The following is a 27,952-nucleotide window of genomic DNA, read 5'->3' as shown; positions in this document are numbered from 1 at the left end:
TAGTTCATGATACACAATTGCCCTGTGTCCTCCCTTTATCCACCTATGCTTTTCCCAAATTCAGAAAGAACTCTGACATCATAAATAGACTGCCATATTCAGCTAATCGCATAATAAAATGAGAGCATATCCTCAGTGAATTCTGAGGTGGTGATTCCTCTACCATTTGATACAAATAACCCCCCCCCCCCCCCCTCCCACAATTGGTATGATACTTCTTTGGCCTTTGGATGGGTATATTTGATACAGGAAATAGTTTTGTATTTCGATAAGTACTTCCAAACATTTTGCTGTAGCGAGGAGCACGTAGAAGAAAGGAGTGTGTAGAAGAAAGAAGTATGTAGAAGAATTGTGACTCAGGTTTAGGTGACCTATGTGACCATGCACTTTATAGGTATGCCCCTAGTACAACTGTTCATGATGCACGGGGCCCTACATGGCATACACTCATTGTAAAGAAACTCCTGGAAAAAGAGACTATTGCATAATATGTATGCAACAAAGTACAGGGCTACAGATAAGGACATGATAAATGAAACATGTTCAACACTCCTGAAGGCCATGCACGAAGCCTTCAATGACTACCATAGCAAAACATTATCAAAGGATTTTTCACAAACCAAATACATTCTGGTCATATGTAAAGGCACTCAGGGGTAAGAAAGTTAGTGTCCAGTTACTCACGGACAAAACAAGAACTGAAATTGAGGGAATCAAAGCACATCCAGAACTGTTGAACTCCATTTTAAAATGTTCCTTTACAAAGAAAAATCCAGGTGCATCATCTCGATTTAATTCTTGAACCACTGCTAAGATAAGCGATATAGATATTAGTGTCAGTGATGTTGAGAAACAGCTGAGATCGCTAACACTAAATGAAGTTTCAAGTTCCAATGCAATCACTATCACATTCTGTACCAAATTTGTGGTTGAGTTAGCCCCCCTTTTAACTTTAACCAACTACAGAGCCCTCGAACAAAAAACTTTAAGTGCCCTTTATCTGAGTTTTATGACTGTCAGTATTGAGATACACTCTCAACAACTATTTATCAACATGACTAAACCATGTAAACTTCTGAGAACTACTGTCCACACAACTTGATAACAGAAAAGTCAGTCCTTGACATTGTCTAACAGGTGCACACTAGGACAAAGCGTATAGATGTTGATTTGGCATGGAGCAGGAAGGACAAGTAACAACACAGTCCTTTAAGGCAAGGAGCTTATAAGCAGACCACTGATGAGTGGCTGCAAGGTGACGTAATGACAAGGTCCTATGAGGTGATTGGCCCGTGGGCAATCGCATGCAAATACTGCAAAGCAGTGCCCTTGTAAGTGGCTGACCGAAGTGCAGCACCATACGGGGCTCGTGACGAGGGCGAGACGACACCTAGGTGAGCAACGGCAGATGTTGGATCCTTATCAGAGATTCATGGCGTCTGTTGGAGACCAGAGCATAACTGGTTCTTGATGGGTGGGGCACTGACTCAAGTAGACATCTGCAGAAGAGTACCTACATTGTGTCACGTGAACATGTGACTATGCAGACACAAATAGGTGTCTGCAACTGCAGTACTGTCTACACGACCTGCGCAACCCATAGTGAAGCGCACTGTTCCCAGACGTATTGTGGTAGCTGCAGAAGGCTTGGCGATAGACAGCTCAGTGATTCTTCTATTGATAAACATCTTTCGAGGTAAAGTGAGGATGTACCTGACCCACAAAGCATATTGACAAGTGTGGTGGCCGAATACACTGGAGCGCAGTCCTCCTTGTACCACAAAAACCATGCCTGGCAGTTGGAAGTAAGCACCAGTCACACACGTCTACTAGAGGAGTAGCATAAGTGACCCACGAAACTACCGTCTAATATCCTTTACATCCATTTATCACAGAATCTTAGAAAATATTCTGACTGAAAACATAATGAGAGATCTCAGACAGAATGACCTCCTCCATGTCAATTTGCATGGATTCTGAGAACATCAATCATATGAAACCCAACTTGCACTCTGCTCAAATGATGTCCTGAAAGTTGATAATCAAGACAGTCAGTTAAATGGAGCATGTCTTGACTGCTGGAAAGCATTTCACTCAATATCACATCTGCACTTATTATCGAAAGTACAATCTTATGGGGTATCAAGATAAATTTGTGAAGGGATTGATATTTCTTGGTAAGGATGTCATCATGAGATGCATCAGTAACTAAGAGTGTGCCCCAGGATAGTGTGCTGGGGCCCTTGTCTGCAGACAATATTAATAGTAACCTCAGAATTTTTGTAGAAGATGCAGTTATCTATACTGAAGTACTGTCTGAAAGAAGCTGCACAAATATGCAGTCAGATCTTCATAAAGATTTCAGAGTGGTGCAAAGATTGGTAACTTACTTTAAACGTTCAAAAATGTAAAATTTTGCACTTCACAAGCAAAACAAAAATGTGCTATTATATGACTACATTATCAACAACTCACAACTGGAATTTAGTCAACACGTAGAAATATCTAGGTTTAACCATTTGTAGTGATATGAAACTAGACATTCACATAGGCTCAATAGCAGGTAAAGCAGCCAGCAGACTTCAGTTCATTGGGAAATGGAACCCGTCAACAAAGGAGATTGCTTACAAACAACTAATATGAACCAACCTAGAATACTGTTCAAGTTTGTGGGACCTGCACCAAATAGGACCTACAGGGATATTGGATACATACAGAGAAGGGCAGCACAAATGGTCACAGGTTTGCAAGACCCTTAGGAGAGGGTCACAGATACGCTGAAGAAACTGAACTGGCAGAAATTTTAAGATAGAAGCAAAATGCTCCTAGAAGGCGTAATTATAAACATTTCAAGAATCAGCTTAAAATGACAAATCTTGGAATATATTAAACCCACTATGTACTACTCCTGCAGTGACTGTGAGTACATGATTAGATTAATTACAGCTTGCAAAGAGGCATCTGAACAGACACTCTTCTCGTGGTTCATATGTGAATGGAATGAGAAGAAGCCCTAATAACAGATACAATGCAAAGTACCCTCTGCCATGCACTTCACAGTGGTTTGGATAGTATGAGTGTCAATGTAAATGTTTAGTGTGATTTATTCATTCATAACATGGTACACTTCTCTTTCACAAGCTAATAAAAGATTTTTATGTAAAAATGTTGATAACATAGTCTGTAGGTAGACAACATCTCACTGTAGAGGCTCTGATTTGACATATGCACAGTAATGATAATATGTATAAAGCAAGAGCACAGGACATTGGCAAAGCATGACCGTGATCGTGAGTCCCCACCTGCTGTGGTGGTGTTGCTTACATTTTCGTGTCATGGCTTGTTGATAGTTTGGAAGGCGGAGAGCAAGAGGTGCTGCCAACAATGACATTGCCCTGAAAACAGTTGATAGAAGCTTAAGAGAAACATTACTCTATTCTGTTCTGCTCTAAGGCTCTCTTTGAAGATGGTGTTCTGATTAATTTAAGATCTGTTCACCCAACATTGTAATTGTTACATAAGAGTAACAAAATACCAAAGAGTTATTTAAGAAGTGGTTGTCATTTTGCAGCTTGAATACTAAAAAGCTCTCTTCCAGCCCTTAGCCCTCTGCAACATGTGACGAAGCGAAACGGCAAGAATTCGTGGCACTGCGTAATAAGTCCACAGCATCAAGGAATTCAAGCAAGGTGTCCGAACATGAAAATAATTAAGGTACAAAAATATCCCGAGAGCACCGGACTGACAGATCGTTTGGAGGTAAAATATCTTCTTGGCCCAGTCCAATGACTAGCACTAAGTCATTACACTCAAATGTATCCAAGTGGGATATTACCACCTGTATTGTGCTTTCACTGCCAAAACCTTCCATTCCTAATTGAGAAACCACCCTGCTGTGGGTTTCAGATATGACTTTTATTGAGTCAAGATTAAAATTATATGCCACCTGATTGACTTTGGCATTAACACATTTGAAAATGGTGACTATATAGATCAAGAATTCTCCATAGCAATTCACGAGGCAATAGTAGAAAGTGTTAGGCTCCAAGTGAATAATTCTCATTTTGATCCTTAATATGTTTAGAGCAGACACTTTAACCAAGAACTAAAGCTCTTCTGTTTTACTCTAACTTCTGAAAAGATTATATCATGAAATTCCATTTCATTAAGGCATCTACATGAAAATGGTAAATCCAGAGTGGAATATGAATTATGGAAAAACTGAAGACAGCAACTCATTGTATAGAGGAAGAACTGAGCAGTCAACAGACACATAGTGCCCTTTTTCTACAGCGAGTTCTTGACTTCAGTGATTCCACTGTCTACGGAATTCAAAAGTTTATTTATCCACTCATGATTTGCAGTACATCCCATCAAGAAGGGAAACATTCATTCAGGGATGTGGAAACAGTCATGGTAAACATTAGTAAAAAGGAAATTATAGGAACTTAATCTGTATACTGTATTAATAAAGAACTATATTATACTAATTAATGCTATTCACACGCCATCTAAATTAAATTGAGTAAATTAGAAAGAAAGCTGCTACTGTGAAAGAAGCTGCCGCTTCCTCGGTTACGTTATAAAGCTGCTGTTTATCTGCTGTTGGTAGCTTCATATTTACTTGATTACTAGTGTTTTTTACAGAAAAAACACACCCAATTCAATGAAAAAACTGAGCAATGTGTACAGTATATTATGACATGTCATGCAACCTTACAATAAATACTGCTACCATGTAGCTAACAGAACTCTTCAATTACTGAATCTAGATACTCGCATAATGTGTAGGAAGAGAGGCTATTGAGCTGAGTTTTATGTTTTTAATTTTATTTTGAATAGGTATGGATTCCCAGTTTCTTGCTTCATATTGGACAAAAGCTTGGTGAATATCTTTTCACCAGAGCACACAACTCCATTCTCAAGCCTAGGAGGAGGACAGGGAAAGGCCATGTGAAAACTGTTTTGTATTGTGATAGTGTAAATTACTGTGTTGCTGAAACTTATTTTTATTATAAACAACAAAACCATTATGGAGTAAATGTATTAGAACATGAGTAGCTGCACTGCCTCAGAAATAACACCATAACTGGGTGTGACCATGTGCAAAATGAGTCAATAAAAACATGTAAGGTCAAATAAACTGAGATTCTGTAATGATCTTCTGCTCTGTTGTAATGACTTTAAAAATATCCAGGTGGTATTCACTTACATGTATGATATTGGAATATCCAGTGTGGAAATCAGACAATGGAATCTGTAAAGGAAGCTTCTCAATTGTCCACAATCAGCACAATACCATGACAGCTCATCTTACGAATGCCTTCATCCAGGCTGCTGTGACACGACAGCTACATCTACATTTACAGTCATACTCTGCAAAACCATCGCGAACTGCATGGAAGAGGGTAGGTCCTATTTTACCATTTAATAGGGTTTCTTCCTGTTCCATTCACATAAGGAGTGCAGGAAGAATGATTGTTCGAATGCCCCCGTGCATGCTGTAATTATTCTAATCTTGTCCTCACAATTCCTATGTGAGTGATATGTAGGGATTGTAATATATTCCTACAGTTCTTGAAGTTTTGTTAGCAGACTTTCTTGGGATATCTACATTACACTGATACTCCACAACTCACCTTATTGGACATGGCGGAAGGCACCCTGTACCACTACAAGTTATTCCTTTTCCTGTTCCACTCGCAAATGAACAAGGGAAAAATGACTGTCTAAATGCCCCCATATGAGCCCCAATTTCTCGTATCTTGTCATCGTGGTCCATACGCGCAACCTATGTTGGAGGCAACAGAATCGTTCTGCAGTCAGCTTCAAATGCCAGTTCTCAATAGTGTTCCTCGAAAAGAATATTGCCTTCTCTCGAGGGATTCCCATTTAAGTTTTCTCGGCGTCTCCACAACACTTGCATGTTGTTTGAACCTATCAGTAACAAATTTAGCAACCCCACCTCTGAATTGTTCCGATGTCTTCCTTTAATCCGACATGGTATGGATCCCAAATACTCGAGCATTACTCAAGAATAGGTCACATCCTATATCAAGCCTCCTTTACAGATGAACCACACTCTCCTACAATTCTCTCAGTAAACGGAAGTCGATCATTCACCTTTCCTATCACAGTCCTCACATACTCGTTCCATTCCATATTGCTTTGCAATGTTACACCCAGATATTTAAACGACTGTGTCAAGCAGGGACACTAGTAATACTGTATCCAAACATTATGGGTTTGTTCTTCCTACCCATCCACATTAACTTACGTTTTTGAACATTTATAGTTAGCTGCCATTCACCACAACAACTAGAAACTTTGTCTAAGTCATCTTGTATGCTCCAACAGTAACTGAACTTTGGCACCTTACTGTTTACCACAGTATCATCACCAAACAACTGCACATTGCTGCATGCCCTGTCTGCCAAATCATTTATGTACATAGAAAATAATAGTGGTCCTATCACACTTCCCTGGGTCACTCCTTACAATTCCCTTGCCTCTGATGAACACTTGCCATCAAGGACAACATACTGCATTCTATAACTTAACACTTGGCTCGGCGCCGGCAGTGCTAAGTGAGATTACTTGGCTTGTCGGCGACCGCTTGCCACCTTTCCGTTGATGACAAGCTTCAAACACATTAACTTTTGAGTGCTTTAATTTTCCAGAAATCCTCTATTTTGCCATATCGTTCCACAAACTCGAATTTTCTATTCAAGTAACTTCTCTGCAAGCTCTACACTGTTATAGTAATTATCCATGCAGATGTGATGCCACTTTCCATCAGAAGGTGTCAATAGTTCCATCACTGTTTTTGCTAAAGGCTGTCCAGCACCAGAATATATCTTGAATGAGAAAATGTACCCCGTACTCGAATCACACAGCATCTGAATGAGTATGCTGTATTTCGTAATTTTTCGACGGGTTGTAAACTTTAAAATTTAACCATCCATGCCACAGGATCATTCCTTCACCAATTGGGATGTTTTGATTTACATTAAATGTTTCTTTAAACTTTTTGGAAAAATAATCAATTACAGATTGCACTTCGACAAGCCGGTCGGATTTATCCGGTTTATTGTTGCTGTCAGAAAAATGTAAAAATGATAATATTTGTCTGAATTGGTTGCGAGACATACTGTAGCGAAATATCAGTGTGTCTATCAATGGATTCGTTGACCAATAATCATCGCTCCTTGCTTTTTTTACAGTTCCCATAAGGATAGCGATCCCAAACCATTTCCTGAGTTTGGGTCCCATAATGTCAACAAATGCGGCATTTTTTTAAATCCAGTTTCCTTCTATTGCAATTTTGACTGTAGTGCCTGTTGTTTTAGTTGCTAATATATTCAAATAGCTTGTTCCCAATATATAATTGTACGATATCCTCAACCTAGGTATCCTTCAAATTTATTATTGGTCCTCAGTAGATCAAAGTCTGACCACTGTGCACTGTCTTCTTCCTACGATTCAGCTGAATCAGTTGGCAACCGTAGTGTTCGCCAAAATTCTTCTTGGACGTATTTCACTCTCTTCCTATGATTCTGCTTCACTTTCGTTTTTTTGACATCCAATGTCTTCTTCCCAATCGGCCAAGCCGTCTTGAACATCAGACAAGACGTCCGTGCATTTATGGTAAATAATCCTAGTGTCTCTTTCGTCCACCAACAAAGCACTTGTTGACGTGTGTAACTTACTGTTACCTAAACAAAATACCAGCAGAATGCAAAACATACTAACTGCTGTTGCCAGCCACTGTGTGATACTATGCTCACAACACCGCTCTGGTGTCGCTGGCCACTCAGCGATGCTATGCAGACGACACCACTGTGGCATCAGCGGCCGTTGCCCGCTATTTCGTGCATGACACCACTGTGGTGTCGCCAGATGGCATAGTGTTAAGTAGTCTTCGAGCAACTCGTGTATCTGTGAATCTATTCCGTATGTGCAGACCTTCTTTAACAGCCAGCAATGGGGCACCGTAGCAAAAGCTTTCTGGAAATCTCGAAATATGCAATTTGCTTGTTGCCCTTCATCCATATTTCAATTTGTATTGTTTGAGAAAAGGGCAAGCTGAATTTTGTGTGAGCGATGTTTTCTCAAACCATGCTGATTCATGGACATAAGCTTCTCAATCTCAAGAAAATTTATTATATTCGAGATTAGAACATGTTCAAGCATTCTGTGGCAAACCAGTGTTAGGGATATTACTCTGTCATTTTGCAGATCCGTTCTTTTGCCCTTCTTATACACAGTAGTCAGCTGTGCTTTTTTCCAGTCGCTTGAGACTTTGTGGTGGGTGAGGGATTCACAATAAATCCAAGTTAAGCAAGGGGCCAATGCCATTGAGTACTCTTTGAAACTGGACCTGTTGAATTATTTGTTTTCAACTCCTTCAGTTGTTTCTCTACACCAGGTACGCTCATTACTATGTTGTCCATATGGGAATCGATTTGATAGTCAATCACAATATGTTTCTATGATTATACTGCCTGAACGAGAAATTTAAAACTTTGGCTTTCATTTTGCTATCTTCAACTGCCATTCAGACTGGTCAACAAGCCCTAGACCCACTTAGCGATTTTACATAGGACCAGAATTTTCTCGGGTTCCCTGCCAGATCTTTAGTTTAGGCATGACGGTGGTAGTAGTTGTATCCTTCACGCATAATCCCTTTCACTGATGCACAAATCTCAACTAACCTTTGCTTATCATCATTTGAGCATCCCCTTTTGACCGGGAGTGCAACAACCTCTGCGTCTTCAGCAGTTTCAAATCTTGTTATTAAACCATGGTAGGTCTCTCCAGTCTTAATCCACTTACTGAGCATATATTTCCCCAGACCAAGAGTTAAAATCTGCTTAAACTTTTCCCATGATTCGTTTACATCCATCTTGCTGGAACTAAGTGAGACCAGATCAGTGTCTAATTAATATCCTAACAACTGCTTGTCTGCTCTCTTCTAGCCTTCTTAATTATTTTACATCTATCTTCAAGAGTCTGCCAGTTCAGTTCCTTCAGCATCTCAGGAATGCTCTCCCATGGGTCAAACAAACCTGCGACCATTCATTCTGCCTTCTCTGTATATGTTCAATATCCCGTTAGCCTTATCTGGTACGGGTCCCACACACTTCAGTAATATTCTAGACCTGGTCACCGAAGAGTTTAGTAAGCAATCAACTTTGTAAACTGATCGCACTCCCCCAGGATTCTACCAATAAATCAAAGTCTGCCACCTGCTTGACCCACAATGGAGCCTATGTGATCATCCCATTTCACATCCCTACAAGCTGTTACACCTAGTTATTTGCATGAAGTGGCTGATTCTAACTGTGACTCACTGATATTACAGTGATAGTATACTATTTTTTTTTTATTTTGGGAAGAGTGTAATTTTATGTTTTTGAACATTTAAGGCAAGTTGCCAATCTTTAAACCACTTTGAAATCTTATCAACACCTGACAATATTTATGCAGCTTCTCTGAGACAGTACTTCCTTATAGATAACTGCATCATCTGCAGAAAGTCTGAGGTGGTTGTTAATATTGTCTGTAAGGTCAATAATGTACAACATAAACAACAAGGGTCCCTACACACTTCCCTTGGGCACACCTGAAGTTACTTCTACATCTGACAATGACTCTCCATCCAAGGTAACATGCTATATCCTCCCCACCAAAAAGTCCGTAATCCTGTTGCAAATTTCACTTGATACCCATATGATTGAACTTTTGACAATAAGCATAGGTGTGGTACCGAGTCGAATGCTTTTCTGAAATCAAGAAATACTGCAGCTATCTGACTGCCTCAATCCAAATCTTTCAGTACGTTGTGCGAGATGTATGTATAGTGGCTTGCTCTGAAAAAGAACAAAAGTTTATAAGCCGGGTTATAATGTCCCAGTTGCTCTTCATGAGCATATATACTGCTCACTGTCTCCATCACATGATGAATTGGTATCTTTACCAACATTACAGTCGGTATTCACACTTATTAAGAGCAACAATTACATTGTGATTGAAGGTACAAGAATCGTGCAGTATGAAATATGCTATGACCTTACAATCATTAGCAGTCAACTGACTTTCCGAGTAGTGTCACCTAAGACTTTCTGCAGATGATGCAGTTATTCCAAGCTGTTGACACATCATAATGCCAACACTGACCAGAGGATTCAAAGCTAAATATAGGCACATTAACAACTTACCAATGTCTACATAAGAGCTCAATGAATCAGGCTAACTTCTGAGATGTAAGATGACAATGTGTGAGCTGTTTTCCTTATATTATCTGAGAACAGAGGCTTTTCCTCACACCAATGTTGACTGATGGCAAGCCACTCAAACAAACCTTTCCTAAAATCACCTTGGCCACTAATATAAACTTCATCCCGATGTGTCCAAATGAATATATACACAACTGATTACAATAATCTCTCAGAACTCTAACTCTGAAATGGAGTGCATATTCCAAGGAAAAAGAGATAAACGACTGAAACAAAACTGAAATATTATCAAACTCCACCAATTTGTAGCTGAAATTATCTTCAAATTCTACTCTACCTCCTTCATCACTAATTTTATAAAACTATCTCTAATGTATCTCAACATCTATTATTACATAAAATTTATTTTAAATTTGGTAATGGAAAGTTCTGGTACGAAATAACAATTCAGGAGGAGAGGGAACAACTCACCAAATAGTATACGCATCGACTCATCAAAAGGCACACACAGACAAGACAGAAAACTTTACTACTTTTTGGATGAATCTCTTTTTGAACCAGAGCACACACACTGAGATGAGGGACTGTGTTGAGTGGAGTGGGTAAGGGGAGAAAGGAGGCAGGGAGTGGGGGAGAGGATTGAGACAGGGTGGCTGATGGCTGGGAGACAGCAGGTGTACAGGTTACAAATGTGCGAGGGACAGGCAGGAGGTGCACAAAATAAGAATGCGAAATGAGTGCCAGTGAATTCGTGTACCACACAATCGGAATGGGGGGGGGGGGGGGGGGTGGAGAATGAAGCGGAGGATTTAGAATTGGGGGGGGGGGGGTGGTTTAGTGCATAATTAGAAAAGTTAAATATTGTATGACAGGGGACTAGCAAAGACTGAGCCCTGGAGGATTATGAAAATGAAGGATATGTTGCAAGGACAACTTTAATGTATGTAGTTCAGAGAAGGGAATGTGGCACATTACCACATGATGTCTACATTGTAGCTATTAGCTACCCTTCCCCAACTCTTCCCTTTGGACCCTGCCACTTTCCTCCCCTTGCCCACTCCACCCAACACAATTACCCAACCCAGTCAAGGTGCACAGCTGCAGCTCTGGCACAGTGTATTCAACTGCAGAAGTGTGTGCGCTTATTTTAAACTGACAAATGATCAGGAGTTGCTGTTTATTTTAATAATTACGTAGTTATACAGGTGTTTCATATTTCTGTCCTAATGATTCCACGCCTTTCCATAACTCCTTTTTAACAATCTCTCAATACAGCAATATGAGAAATACAGTGGCTACATGCCTATTTCTAGATGTAAAAATACTTACAGTTGCTATATCATTCGAAGATAAAACAGTATTGGCTGCATGAATAAAGTCATACATTAGCAGTGAATAGCCTGGTAACATCAGTGAAAAGAAACGAGGTCCGCAATATTGCACTATTGTGTTGACAACAGCCTGCAAGGAAAGAGACATGCTTGAGTATAATTTCACATATACTTACTAATTGTTAAAATAAAATATTGAAAAACCAATTAATAGTACACAACTGGAGAGGGTACCTTTTGGAATCAGGAAAATAAGAAGAGATAAAGGGTAGAGGGTCAACAGTCTGTAAACAGGTTATTAGAGACAGAATGGAAGCTCAGATCAGAAAGAAGGCAGAAGGAAATCAATTGTGTCCATCTGAAAAGGAAATTGTGGTACTTGCCTTAATTTATACAAGGAAAGTGGCTTTTCACTAGCGGCTTCCATATCACATATTTTACACACACGTCTGATTTTTTGCTGTTTTACACCATCTGACACCACAGAGGATGTTGAATGTATCTGAATACCAATTCAGCCAAGTGGTATGCTCTTTGCTCTGTGCACACATTGACAAATGTATCACCAAATTCTCACAACCCAGTTGACACACTGAGCACTACAAATAATATACAAATTGCACGTCATAATTTTAAAGCATTCCAAGATGACAAAATACGGGAATGAAATATCAACAGATAATTTTAGGACTTTTTTTGGTCACCCCCTTCTCGTCCCCATCTCTATGAGTAGAACAATAACTTACACCCACAGTACTTCAATATGCCTCCTCACACATGCCCACTACCATTGTCCATCCTCAGCATGCCCACTACCCCTCTCATCTCCCACCTGTCTCCTAAACCTTTCCCTTCCTCTCCTCACTTTTATGTACATCTCCTCCTCCTCCTCCTCCTCCTCCCTCCCCTCTCTCTGTCCATCTCCTATGTCACTCCATTTCAATACATCTCCATCCCTAAGGAAGGCAGGAGGTTCTTACTCCCATAGTGATCCTTTTCCAACAACAAGTGGTATGTGAACTAAGTTTGGTTGAAATTGGCCCAGTGGTTTACAACGAAATACATTCATACATCCATTTATTATATAAATACATAGCTTACAGAAACTCAATGTCTGGACATTCAGACAAGGATTCGGACCATACTTCTCTCAAATGTAAATAGACTGCCTTAATGACTGCATTGCCTCATTTCTTTTTCAGGATACTAATAATGTTACTTGTAATACTTCTTATTCATTACTCACTATATCAGTTTCAAGTAGGGGAAAAATTGAAGTTTTTTAATGGTAATATTGTAACGAGACGAAGATTAACACCGCAAATAACTCTGTGAGTAGTTAACCATGAAGTAACCTAATTTCAGCCACATTATGTTCACAAATGAACCTTCAGTGATTTATGAACACATTTGAAAACTCACTTTTAAGTGAAAATTAATTCAGAGGTTGAAATATGTGATTATAAGGATTAAAACATTACGGTTAAAGATTTAAATCTCATTATTAAATTAAGCACACTGAAGATCGGGACATCAACTTTAACATAGCCACTTTTACGCTCAGCAATAATATATTCCAGCTTTCTTAATAAGTGAGCAAGGGGTACCTAAAAATATGTCTAAAATTAAAAATCTTGAAAGTAAAGACATGAAGCAATAAACTAGGATGGAAACCAAACAGTTAGGGCAAAGTTATACTACACATTGCTTTACACAAAACACCTTTTTCTATTCTTGGTTTGTTTTCTTCAATCATGGTTACTCTTTCTTTCATTTTTTTGACCATATAGTTTTAATAATGATGGTAAAATTTCTTTCTTGACTATAAGCTACAAAATCAGTTATTACTTTTCCCCCCTCACTTTTTAATATGCGACATATCTATCACCAACAAACACAAGCTAATCATGTCACACAACCCACAAAAAACTGTAATGCTCCTTTTTTTCAATACACACCAGCTAAAAGCCACATTTAAGTAGACAAATTAACTTTTTGCTTTCTCTAATGCTCCATGTATTCAATTTTCTTCTTTCCCCTCTTCTGTTTTCCATTTTCTTCTCTGCCTTGATGGAAACATTTTGTCTTAGACAGTTCCCACTTATTATTTTTCTTTTGTATTTGGTTTTGTCTTCTATTTCTTGTCTCTTTAAGCAAATTTATTATACATTTTCATGCACTCTCATAGGCCACATTGTAGGGAAGCAGCATACTCATGCCTTATAAAATTCACATCAGTCTTTCCATTGTGTGCCAGCCAGTCCGCTGTAACTAGCTCTGACATCATAAATGTTGCGCAATACTTTAAAAATCAAGTAAATAACCTGAAACGTTTCTAGCATGTCAGGAGTAATACAAAATCAATATGTGTTGGATATCAATTCAATAACTTTAACCATTTTCAAAATTTGGATGTTTTTCTGTAAAAATCATTGGCACAACAGAAAAGAGCTAGAAACTTAAAAATTTATATTTAGATTCCTTTTGCATAATAATTTAGTAGAAACAGTATTCTGGATCTCACAAATTAAAATTTTAGTTGAAATTCAGGATTTTCTGGTTTTTGTCTTAGAAATTAAGGAAGCAAGATAGATTAAGTAGGCGAATAAATAAAGCTAGGATGTTTAAATTTAAGTAGAAGGGAGATCCGCTATAATCATAAAAATGTGAGAAGTTTCAACAGAATAACTATAAAACTATAGCAACAGTGTATCTCCAAAGGGCAAGTTCAGAGCTCGTCTACTGCGTGTAGTGTAATTAAATTAATTCTCTTGCCCAAAATATTTGACTTAGCCACGTCAGACTGTTATTATGATTACTTACTTGTGTGCTGACTGCACAATTAAATTGAAAGCTTCATCGGCCATCAGCAAAGGAAGCAATGATTTATTCAATAATTTAAAGTGGTGCATTACTAGCCCAGCGGCTAGTCGGGAGAGCAGATTTGATCAGGCGTTCCCTTAGCCGTCCGCACCGCGGCTTTATATGTAAGAACGCTGCACGAGAAGAAAAAGGCCCCAGTTCTCTCCAGACGCTGACTAGCGCACCACCTGTGCCGGGAGTCGCGTCACGTCGGTATCGTTGATATAAACAGCCTCGGATGCAGTAATAAGTTACTCGAGATACGCGTAACCATGAAATCGTTTTCGAGTGAAGTGTTAATTTTGGGATGACATTAATGATCTATCTTTATTTTGCGTATGTCGTATTTTCACATGCCGCCGCAGGACAGACATTCTACCATTATTAGCGTGGCGTTTGATGAACATTATCATCAAATTATGGTGAGCATTCACTTAAACATTTAATTTGAACAGTTATAGTTGGATCAGCGCATGAGACTCTGAACTGCTCTGGTAGTTGGATTGTGTGGATTCTTTTTGGTCTGTGACTTTCAGAATATAGTGAACATTTTAGAGAGAATGGTTTTTGATTATGAATCCCAGACGATCTCCTAATTCCTCAGAGCTATAAGCTGTAGCTATAAATGTATTTCTCAGATGGAGTGGGCACTAGGAATTCTAATTACAGGCTTCACATTTTGCTAATCACTTTCTGGTTGCCAATATTGTAGTTAGAGAGCCAGTGTTGAGAACGGCAAACAACAGCATTAAATAAATAATAGGAACATTAACAATTATTCCACCCGCTGCCCCACAACATGTGTTTACCATTTAATTTCTTCAAAATGTTTTACAATATTTCTAATTTCAACTATAATTTTTTCACACTTTTGTATTCTTCTGTGTCATTCCAAAATTTATGTTTTTCTTCCCCTTGTTCTATTTCTAAAATATTGTTCACGTCTTTTCGCACAAACAGGAAATATTGAAGGATACAAAGAAGCTCAGCATGTATGTGCACAGGTTTGTTCATTTCACAGTGGGGTGTCACAGAAATTCTGGAGAACCTGAATATGCAGATACTTGAAGATACTTGCCAATTATCCTGTGAAAGCCTAGTTACAAAGTCTTAGGAAACAGTATTAAGTGAAGAATCTAGGAACAAACTACAGCTCGCAGTTTAACACCCACAGCAGAGACCAGATGCATGAGGGCCTTTAAACAGTATGTGATGGTCTACTGTTTGTACATTAGGAGTTTAAAATAGTGATGTATTGTGCTTGTGTGGATTCTGTAATGTATGTTAACCGTTTGTACATTAGGAGTTTAAAATAGTGATGTATTGTGCTTGTGTGGATTCTGTAATGTATATTAACCAGTAGACCAAGATCTGCTTTGGACTGCTCAAGCGCAACTGATCTCCATCGATACCCTCACTTCTGCACACTGTTACAAAGGGTATATTGCACACAGTACGTGCAACATCAGCAGGAGCTAATAAAATTGCCAGGGTTGCCACTAGGTTCCTAACCCATAATAGACAAGGCTAAGTCAGGATAAGCTTGCTTTTTACTACCAGGGAAATTTGTGTGTTGTTCTGATATTTCTATGCTTTGTATTGAGAATTTTTATCCGTTTTTGTGTTAGATCTACACTGTCTGACAGACTTGCTACATCATCGGGAAATACTAAACAGTCAATTTTGAGATTATCCCTTTTCCGCCCAATTGCTGCAGGCATTTTCTGATCCTTCTTTTCAAGCACACAAATTGAGAAGGTTTGGTGATAACCTAACAGTTTAACTCTGTCATGATCACAAATAGATCTCATACAACTTTTTTTTATTTTTCAATGTAGTCTCATTGCAGATTAATGCACTTGGTCCAATGATGTTCCAGTGCCTTGATCCAATCTCGAAAATGAGGTTCCTCCAGGCCTGCAAAATAGTTGTCAACTCCAGCTATCAATTCTCCGTTTGAAGTGGATCTTTGTCCACAAAGAAAAAAATTTCAGTTTTGGGAAAAGACGGAAGTTTGACATAGTCATATCAGGTGAATAAGGCCACTGTGGCAACAATTCATACCTTAGTTCATGTATTTTTGCCATGGAAACAGCACATGTGTGCAGGCAAGCGTTGTCTTGATGGAAGATGGCTTTCTTCCTTGCTAAACCTGGCCTTTTATTGTGCATATTTTGTTGCAGTTTGTCCAGGAGGTTAGCATAGTATTCTCCAGTAATTGTTTGCCCAGTGGGTAGATAATCTACAAACAGAATCCCCTTTGCATCCCAGAACACTGACGCCATGATCTTACAAACTGAAGGAATTGTCTTTGCTTTCTTTGGTGGTGGAGAATCAGCATGTTTCCACTGATTTGACTTGTTTTGTCTCTGGGATATAGTAGTGCACCCAAGTTTCATCTGTGGTTACAAACTGGTGCAAAAAGCCTTGTTTGTTTCTCCTAAAATGCACCAAACATTGTTCCAGTATGTCCATTCTCATGCGTTTTTGTCCAGCTTCAAGAGTCGCGGCACCAATTTTGCAGATAATTTTTTTCATTTCCAATTCTTCAGTTAAAATGTGATATACCCTTCCAGATGACATCTGGCAAGTGTGAGCAATTTCACGCACTTTCAAATAGTGATCCTCCATGAACATTTTGTGCACTTTTCCATCATCTAAGCTCTCCCGACCAAATTTAAGTTCATTTGTCCACTTGGCAACAGTTGAATATGAAGGAGCAGAGTCCCTCAGTGTGTTCTGGAAATCAGCATGAATGCTCTTTGCTTTTATACCTTTCTTTACGAAGAATTTAATCGCTGCTTGAATCGCGATTTTTTCCATCTTTGCAAATCACTGTGCAAGAACAACAACAGAACCACATGACCACCATAAATCTCTTCCAAGAGCACTGATGTGACACGTGTTTACAAGCAACAGTCCAAAGAATATCATGTGAACAACTCTTGTTGTGCTAGCGCTGATCTCTTGTAGTGACCCTGAGAACTTTTCAAGCCACCCCTGTATTTTATTTTAGATCTGTACTGAATACTTTTCTTGCAAGAGCTCCTGTATTTACTTATCTATGCCAATATATACCAGAATCCCAAACCAAGTCAGTCTGTCTATTAAGTTCTAAACTTTTTAAAACATACAACTGTGCAGAAGTAGTCTTTAATTCGTGCATCACGTATTAACTTCAGATTATTGATTTATGGCGCACAGTACCTACCCCCCTCTGATATTCTTCAAAGTCTGCATCCAGCTCCTGTTCTTATGGGAAGTGAAAAATTTTTATCTTACATGAATTAAGAAAACGATTACAGTTGATGGCTATTTTGTTAACTTTTTGTGTAGCAGATAGTTTAGTCTTATTTTTCAGTCATTTCATAAGTTCCCTTCATCTCAGATTTTTTCATAAGTTTACCAAGTGTCAGACATGTTTGTCTTTTAAAAAATTTTAAAATTCCTGATATTATACTAGCTTCTCCTAAGGTCTTAAAATTCACCATGGAATGCAGAATTCTTCCTCATTTAAAGACTGGATTGTTTCTCAGATTACTTAAAGTTCTATAAAGTATAATCTTTCTCTTCGTGACTCACAATTGAGTAATATATCAAAACATTTGGCTAAAATTTTGCAGTTATATGCACTGTTCATTCCCAAGTTGTCTTCATCATTCCTAAAAAGCACAGACCTATAGCTGCAGTTTCTTTCATTTCCTCTTGAATAACTGACAGAAGTTTCTACTCCTGCCTTGCTTTAAGTTCTTAGCAATCAAATCAAATGGAACTGTGTGACCGGTATGGTAGCAGGTTCGAATCCTGTCTCGGTCATAGATGTGAGAGATGTCCTTCTCTCTCTCTCTCTCTCTCTCGCTCTCTCTCTCTCTCTCTCTCTCTCTCTCTCTCTCTCTCTCGCGCACACACACACACACACACACACACACACACACACACACACACACGGCATTACCGATAGTTTTGTTTCCTTTTTATGCTGAAACAGTCCAAATTTTTCTTGCTTTTTTAGAACTAGTACTTAGCAGAAGAATGTTAAACACTTTAAAAGAGATCATAATGTAAATGGATAGATAAAAAGTCTACTCACCCAGCGGTGGCAGGGGAATACACACACACAAAAGGATTACAAGCTTTTGGAGCCAGTAGCTCCTCCTTCTGGCAGAAGAGTTGAATGAGAAGGAGAGGGGTGAAGGAAAAGGACTGGAGAGGTTTAGGGAAAGGGGAACAGTTTAGGAAGTCATCCAGAACCCCGCGTCAGGGCAGACTTCCTGGACGGGATGAGAAGGAAAGACTGATTGTTGAGACCCTGAGAGCTTAAAGGTGGAAGACAGGGTAATATGCAAGACAGAGATTACTACAAAACCAACCTGTATGAGTTGAAAAGTGAAAAGCTAAGTGCATTGTATACAGCAGCAGTACGGGAGGGGGGGGTGGGAGCAAAAAACAGACAAGACAGAAAATTAAAGATGTAAACCCACCTGTGAAGTTCTGAGAAACTGAGATAATGCGTGTGGTGAAACAAGCACCGAGTTCATGACTGTCATGTTGTACAGCATGCTCTGCAATAGGATATTGTTGAGTTGCCTGTGCCCATTCACCCTGACTGATAACTGTGTGGTAGTCATGCCGATATAAATGGCCGACCAGTGTTTACATAACAGCTGGTATATGAGGTGTCATTTCACAGGTGAATTTCCCTTTGATAGTATATGTTTTGCCTGTTACAGGGCTGGAATAGGTGGTGGTAGGAGGGTGCAAAGGGCAAGTCTTGCAGTGAGGACAGTCGCAGGGGTAGGAGCTATAGAGTAGGGAGATGGATGCATAAAGATCTTAGGGTCTGACAAGGATACTGAGTAGATTGGGAGGGTGATGAAAAGCTATTGTAGGTGTAGTGGCCAAAATCTCAGACAGAATGGATCTCATCAGGGCATGGCTTTAGGAAATCATGGCTTTGTCGAAGTAGGTGATTGATACATTCAAGACCAGGATAATACACGGTGACAAGTGGTGTGCTCCAATGTTTTTTGGAGAGATCCGCAGTACTAGGATTCGATGTGATGACCCAGGAAAGCTGCTTTTGAACTAGGTTGTTGGGATAATTACATCCAGTGCAGGCTAAAGTGAGAGAGGTGGTGTATTATTGTAAAGAGTCTGCATCCGAACAAATATGTTTGCATCGAATGCCAAGGCTATATGGAAGGGAACGTTTGACATGTAAAGGATGGCAACTGTCAAAATGTAAGTAATATTGTTTGTTAGTAGGTTTTATGTAGACGAAAGTGTGCAGCTGGCCTTCAACAAGGATGAAGTTGCCATCAAGGAAAGTGGCATGGGATTTGGAATGGGACCATATGAAATTTAATTGGGAGGAAGTATTTAGATATTCCAGGAATTTTAACAGGTCAGCCTCATCATGAGTCCACACAGCAAAGATGCCATCAATATATCTGAACCAACCCAGGGGCTGAAGGCTTACGGATCCCAGGAATGCCCCCTCCAAGCAACGCATGAAAAGGTTGGTATAGGAAGGAGCCCTCCTGGTTTCCATGGTCGTACCAGCGATCTGTTTATATGTCTGCCCCTCAAAGGTGAAGTAATTGTTGGTAAGTGTAAGTCGATTAATGTGAGCAAGGAGGATGTCATATGCTTAGAATCGTGGGCATCAACTGAGGAAACATTCAGCAGCAGAGAGACCATGTACGTAGGGAATGTTGGTTTAGAGGGAGATGGCACAATGGACACAAGCAAGGTGTGTGGTGGGAGTGGAACGGGCGTGGATTTCAGACAATCTGGGAAATGGTTAATATCTTTAATATAGGAGGGAAGACTTTGTACTATGGGTTGCAAGTGTTGATCAACTAAGGCAGATATACGTTCGGTGGGTACTTTGAAGCCAGCAACTACAGGATGCCCAGGATAATTGGGTTTGTGGATCTTAGGAAGAAGGTAAAAGGTAGGGGTGCGTGTTCTCAACCTCTTGTCCAAAGCACTTCCCCCCCCCCCCCCCCTTCCCCGTATTATCTGTATTATCTCACTTTGGTGAAGGGCCTACTTTCATTTATGTGTAATGTCAACTGGAAATATCAATTTGCAACTCAATCCCAGATCTTTTCGAACAGCAGACTTGACATTGAATCCTGCCTTGAACAGTTCCGACCACAATCCTAAGTTGGTCCATCACCACTACCTTAGAATCAACTCTTACAAGCCTTCAAAGAATTCCTCACGGGCAGCATTGCTTCATAACTTTTTGTCAGGTTCCTACAACATGACCATAACCTGTCTCCTGCAGAACTCCATGCTCTATGTTCCCATAAACCTGGTGACTCCATCATTATCCTCCCAGCAGACAAAGGATCTACCACTGTGAAACATGACTGACGGGAGAATGTTAATGAAGTACTACATCAGATATCTGACATCTTTACGTACAGCATATACCATCAAGATCCCATCCCTGTGACGCAAACTGTCCTGCAGCCCCTTCTAAAAACCTCAGACCCCTAACAAGGACTTACGCCTCAATCCATAGAACTTTCTTACCCCACCCAAACCACACACCCCAACCTTTTACCTTCTTCCTAAGATCTACAAATCCAATCATCCTGGCCATCCTGTAATTGCTACCTTCAAAGCACCCCCGAATGTATATCTGACTTAGTTGATCAACATAGTACATAGACTTCCCTCCTATATTAAAGATACTAATCATTTCTTAGATCATCTGAAATCCGTACTCATCCAACTCCCACCACACACCTTGCTTGTCACCATTCCCTCTATACCAACATCCCTCACATTCATGGTCTCTCTGCTGCTGAACATATCCTTGGTAAACACCCACCTGATTCCAAGCCTATGACATCCTTCTTGCTCATCTTAATCAACTTTACACAATTACTTCACCTTTGAGGGGCAGACATACAAACAGATCAGGGGTGCAGCCATGGGAACCAGGATGTGTGCTCCCTATACCAACCTTTTCATGGGTCGCTTGGAGGGGCTTTCCTGGGATCCATAAGCCTTCAGCCTCTGGTTTGGTTCAGATACATTGATGACATCTTTTCTGTATGGACTCATGGTGAGGCCGACCTGTCAAAATTCCTGGAATCTCTAAATACCTCATCACATTTAAATTTCTACATCTACATATCTACATCTACATACGTACTCCGCAATCCACCATACGGTGCGTGGCAGAGGGTACCTCATACCACAACTAGCATCTTCTCTCACTGTTCCACTCCCAAACTGAACGAGGGAAAAATGACTGCCTATATACCTCCGTACGAGCCCTAATCTCTCTTATCTTTGTGGTCTTTCCGTGAAATATAAGTTGGTGGCAGGAAAATTGTACTGCAGTCAGCCTCAAATGCTGGTTCTCTAAATTTCCTCAACAGCGATTCACGAAAAGAATGCCTCCTTTCCTCCAGAGACTCCCACCCAAGTTCCTGAAGCATATCCGTAACACTCGCGTGATGATCAAACCTACCAGTAACAAATCTAGCAGCCCATCTCTGAATTACTTCTATGTCCGCCCTCAATCCGACCTGATAGGGATCCCAAACACTCGAGCAGTACTCAAGAATAGGTCTTATTAGTGTTTTATAAGCGGTCTCCTTTACAGATGAACCACATCTTCCCAAAATTCTACCAATGAACCGAAGGCGACTATCCATCTTCCCCACAACTGCCATTACATGCTTGTTCCACTTCATACCGCTCTGCAATGTTACGCCCAAATATTTAATCGACGTGACTGTGTGAAGCGCTACACTACTAATGGAGTATTCAAACATTACGGGATTCTTTTTCCTATTCATCTGCATTAATTTACATTTATCTATATTTAGATTTAGCTGCCATTCTTGACACCAATCACAAATCCTGTCCAAGTCATCTTGTATCCTCCTACAGTCACTCAACGACGACACCTTCCCGTACACCACAGCATCATCAGCAAACAGCCACACATTGCTATCCACCCTATCCAAAAGATCATTTATGTAAACAGAAAACAACAGCGGACCTACCACACTTCCATGGGGCACTCCAGATGATACCCTCACCTCCGATGAACACTCGCCATCGAGGACAATGTACTGGGTTCTGTTACTTAAGAAGTCTTCGGGCCACTCACATATTTGGGAACCAATCCCATATGCTCGTACCTCAGTTAGGAGTCTAAAGTGGGGCACCAAGTCAAACACTTTCCGGAAGTCAAGGAATATGGCATCCGTCTGATACCCTTCATCCATGGTTCGCAAGATATCATGTGAAAAAAGGGCGAGTTGCATTTCGCAGGAGCGATGCTTTCTAAAGCCGTGCTGATGCATGGATAGCAACTTCTCTGTCTCAAGGAAATTCATTATATTCAAACTGTGAATATGTTCAAAAATCCTGCAACAAACCAATGTTAAGGATATTGGCCGGTAATTTTGAGGATCCGTCCTTCTACCCTTCTTATATACAGGCGTCACCTGCGCTATCTTCCAGTCGCTCAGGACTTTACGTTGGGCACGAGATTCACGATAAATGCAAGCTAAGTAAGGAGCCAATGCAGTAGAGTACTCTCTGTAAAACCGAATTGAAATCCCATCAGGACCTGGCGATTTATTTATTTTCAACCCATTCAGCTGCTTCACAACCCCAGGGATGTCTATCATATGTCTTCTACACAGGAATCTATATGAGACTCAAATGGCGGTATGTTTGTATGATCCTCCTCCATGAAAGATTTCTCAAATGCTAAATTTAAAATTTCAGCTTTCGTTTTGCTGTCTTCCGCAGGCAGGCCAGACTGATCAGTGAGTGACTGGATGGGAGCCTTCGACCCGCTTACCGATTTTACGTAAGACCAGAATTTCCTTGGGTTTTCAGCAAGATCTTTTGCTAAGGTATGACAGTGGTAGTGGTTGTATGCTTCGCGCATCGCTCTTTTTACAGCAGCATGAATCTCTAACTAACTTTTGCCTGTCCTCACATTCTCCCGATCTTTCTTGTACCGCAAGTCCAACTGTCTTAGCTTCCTGAGCATTCTCCGAATTGTGCTGTTAAACCACAGTGGGTCTTTTCCGTCTGTAACCCACTTTTTCAGCACATACTTCTCCAATACGTGATTTGTGTTTAAAATTTGCCCGTAATTCTTCCACATCCATCGTACCGGAAGTAAAGGAAGTCGATTCATTTACTAAGTGGGATGCTAACAACTGCTTATCTGCTCTTTCTAGTAAGAAAGTCCTATTCTGAAGCCCACACCACTTTCCTTGATGTAGATCTCATCCTCACCGAAGGCCAGCTACACACTTTCATACACTTAGAACCTGCTAACAAACAACAGTACTTACAAAACTTCCTGGCAGATAAAAACTGTGTGCCGGACCGAGAATCAAACTCGGGACCTTTGCCTTTCGCGGGTAAGTGCTCTACCAACTGAGCTACCGAAGCACGACTCCCGCCCCGTCCCCAGAGCTTCAATTCCGCCAGTACCTCGTCTCCTACCTTCCAAACTTCACAGAAGTTCTCCTGCATTCTAGAAACAGTACTTACATTTTGACAGTTGCCACCCTTTCCATGTCAAACGCTCCCTCCCATATAACCTTGGTATTGAAGGCAAACACATTTGTTCAGATGCAGGCTCTTTACAGCAATACACCACCTCTCTCACTTTAGCCTTCACTGGCGTAATTATCCCAACAGCCTAGTCCAAAAGCAGATCTCCCAGGTCATCACATCGAATCCTGGTACTGCAGATCTCTCCAAAAAACAACTTCAGAGGACACCACTTGTCGCCCAATATTATCCTGGTCTTGAATGTATCAGGGCATGATTTCCTAAAACCATGCCCTGATGAGATCCATTCTGTTTGGGATTTGGCCCACCACACTTACAGTAGATTTTCGTCGCCCTCCCAATTTCCTCAATATCCTTGTCATACCTTAAGCTCTTTCTGCAGCCATCTCCCTACCCTACAGCTCCTACCGCTGTGACCATCTTCGCTGCAAGACTTGCCCTATGCACCCTCCTACCACCACCTATTCCAGGCCTGTAACTGGCACAACATATACTATCATAGGGAGAGCCACCTGTCCAATGACACCTCATATACCAGCTGTTATTAAACACTGTTCGGCCATTTATATCGGCATGATTACCACACAGTTATCAGTCAGGGTGAATGGGCACAGGTGGAGGGTGTATACAGGCAACTCACAATATCCTATTGAAGAGCATGATGTACAACATGACAGTCATGAACTCTGTGCTTGTTTCACCACATGCATCATCTGGAAGTTTTTGACCTACCTAATGTGATGATTATTAAGTGTAAGAGGCCTGGTCACATGAATATTGTGTGTGTGAGTGATAACAAATAAATCGCACTGTGGTTGTCATAAGTGTTCAACAATGAATACGGTCTTGACTTTTGATTTTGGAAAACATAATCTAGGATCCTGGCTTCTTAATTGCAGTGTGATTTAGGTAAGACGGACGCAGCTACTGAGAAGACAATATTGAATAAGCAAAGTAAGGTAGGTCAGGAACACTGCGCACTGTCTACTGGGTGAGGAAATGTTTCTATGCATCCGGTTGTGACGTCAACTTTAAATGGCACTAATATAAGGATTCAGCCCGGCACGTTACACTCCTCCTTCCCCTTCAACTCTTCTGCTAGAAGAAGGAGCTACTGGCTCCGAAAGCTTTTGTGTGTGTGTGTGTGTGTGTGTGTGTGTGTGTGTGTGTGTGTTCCCCTGCTGCCACTTGGTGAGTAGACTTTTTATCTATCCATTTATATTATGATCTCATTTAAAGTGTTTAACATTCTTCTTCAAAGTACTGGTTCTAAAAAAAGGAAGAAAATCAGTAATGCCATATATATATATGTGTGTGTGTGGGGGGGGGGGGGGGGGGGAGGTGCATGCACACACGTGAGAGATGGGGAAGGGGGGGGGGGGGGGGGGGGGGGAGGGAGATCAATTAGATTTGATTTCTCAGAGCTTAAAGCAAATCAGTAGTAGAAACTTCTGTCAATTATTTAAGAGGAAAATTAAGAAATTGCACCTACAGGTCTCTGTTTTTTAGGAATGATGAAGATAACTTATGAATGAACAGCGCATATAACTACAAAACTGCCTCCGAAACCTTGTTCACATTAAATCCTGTGTGTTTCCCTGCTGCCACTTGGTGAGTTGCTTTTTTTATCTATCCATTTACATTAAATTATCAGTAATTGATTATTTTCATTGTTGTAACAGGTAGCAATATTACAATAGTAAAAATAATTTTCTGTATATGTTTAACATGGAAACCACTCTTAGGCAAAGATTACATTTATTCAGCTGGACATTTGTAGAAAACTCATTTTAGGCTACTGTTTCGACTAGACATAAAACTAACCTGTTCAGTGCCAATAAGTCCATGGTGTAACACCTTATAGAAGTGAGTAACATGATCATGAGGAGCTGGAATGTCTTGGTGAGTCATTGTCATCTGGCATAACAACCTCAAGGCACTCAACTTTCCGCGCGCATAGTTTGCTGGTAATGACAGGGCCTGCAATAAAAAACAGTTGTTATTTGTGTTAACAACAGTATAAGTAACTAAGAAACAAGTAAATAGTTCCAAAACAAATGTAAAACAGAGTTTAAAGGCAAATAATGCTCCATCCAAATTTGCAGCATCAAATGTCAAAATAAAAAATGATCCAGTATCATATTTTGTCCATGAACCATGGACCTTGCCGTTGGTGGGGAGGCTTGCGTGCCTCAACGATACAGATGGCCGTACCGTAGGTGCAACCACAACGGAGGGGTATCTGTTGAGAGGCCAGACAAACGTGTGATTCCTGAAGAGGGGCAGTAGCCTTTTCAGTAGTTGCAGGGGCAACAGTCTGGATGATTGACTGATCTGGCCTTGTAACATTAACCAAAACAGCCATGCTGTGCTGGTACTGCGAACGGCTGAAAGCAAGGGGAAACTACAGCCGTAATTTTTCCCGAGGACATGCAGCTTTACTGTATGATTAAATGATGATGGCGTCCTCTTGGGTAAAATATCCCGGAGGTAAAATAGTCCCCCATTCGGATCTCCGGGCGGGGACTACTCAAGAGGACGTCGTTATCAGGAGAAAGAAAACTGGCGTTCTACGGATCGGAGCGTGGAATGTCAGATCCCTTAATCGGGCAGGTAGGTTAGAAAATTTAAAAAGGGAAATGGATAGGTTAAAGTTAGATATAGTGGGAATTAGTGAAGTTCGGTGGCAGGAGGAACAAGACTTCTGGTCAGGCGAATTCAGGGTTATAAATACAAAATCAAATAGGGGTAATGCAGGAGTAGGTGTAATAATGAATAAAAATATACGAGTCCGGGTAAGCTACTACAAACAGCATAGTGAACGCATTATTGTGGCCAAGATAGACACGAAGCCCACGCCTACTACAGTAGTACAAGTTTATATGCCAACTAGCTCTGCAGATGATGAAGAAATTGATGAAATGTATGATGAGATAAAATAAATTATTCAGATAGTGAAGGGAGACGCAAATTTAATAGTCATGGGTGACTGGAGTTTGAGAGTAGGAAAAGGGAGAGAAAGAAACATAGTAGGTGAATATGGATTGGGGGTAAGAAATGAAAGAGGAAGCTGTCTGGTAGAATTTTGCACAGAGGATCACTTAATCATAGCTAACTCTTGGTTCAAGAATCATAAAAGAAGGTTGTATACATGGAAGAATCCTGGAGATACTAAAAGGTATCAGATAGATTATACAATGGTAAGACAGAGATTTAGGAACCAGGTTTTAAATTGTAAGACATTTCCAGGGGCTGATGTGGATTCTGACCACAATCTATTGGTTATGAACTGCAGATTGAAACTGAAGAAACTGCAAAAAGGTGGGAATTTAAGGAGATGGGACCTGGATAAACTGAAAGAACCAGAGGTTGTACGGAGTTTCAGGGAGAGCATAAGGGAACAATTGACAGGAATGGGGGAAAGAAATACAGTAGAAGAAGGATGGGTAGCACTGAGGGATGAAGTAGTGAAGGCAGCAGAGGATCAAGTAGGTAAAAAGACGAGGGCTAGTAGAAATCCTTGGGTAACAGAAGAAATATTGAATTTAATTGATGAAAGGAGAAAATATAAAAATGCAGTAAATGAAGCAGGCAAAAAGGAATACAAACGTCTCAAAAATGAGATCGACAGGAAGTGCAAAATGGCTAACCAGGGATGGCTAGAGGACAAATGTAAGGATGTAGAGGCTTGTCTCACTAGGGGTAAGATAGATACTGCCTACAGGAAAATTAAAGAGACCTTTGGAGACAAGAGAACCACTTGTATGAATATCAAGAGCTCAGATGGCAACCCAGTTCTAAGCAAAGAAGGGAAAGCAGAAAGGTGGACGGAGTATATAGAGGGTTTATACAAGGGCGATGTACTTGAGGACAATATTATGGAAATGGAAGAGGGTGTAGATGAAGACGAAATGGGAGATATGATACTGCATGATGAGTTCGACA

General features: G+C 40.3%; 1 protein-coding gene across 1 annotated transcript in view; it reads right to left on the bottom strand.

Annotated features, from left to right (window-relative positions):
- The window catches only part of LOC124601302 (probable Rho GTPase-activating protein CG5521), a 253,206-nt gene that overhangs the window by 115,665 nt on the left and 109,589 nt on the right, over positions 1–27,952 (bottom strand). The window contains exons 22-23 of the mRNA XM_047136237.1: positions 25,832–25,987; positions 11,568–11,699 (exon numbers count right to left, since the gene is read on the bottom strand). Coding sequence (XP_046992193.1) covers positions 11,568–11,699; positions 25,832–25,987 — 288 coding nt within the window. The remainder of the gene's footprint in view (positions 1–11,567; positions 11,700–25,831; positions 25,988–27,952) is intronic.

This window comes from Schistocerca americana, chromosome 1, assembly GCF_021461395.2.
Source record: "Schistocerca americana isolate TAMUIC-IGC-003095 chromosome 1, iqSchAmer2.1, whole genome shotgun sequence".
Lineage (NCBI taxonomy): Eukaryota > Metazoa > Arthropoda > Insecta > Orthoptera > Acrididae > Schistocerca > Schistocerca americana.
The sequence above is the reverse complement of the archived record's forward strand: the minus strand, read 5'-3'. Positions and strand labels throughout refer to the sequence as shown.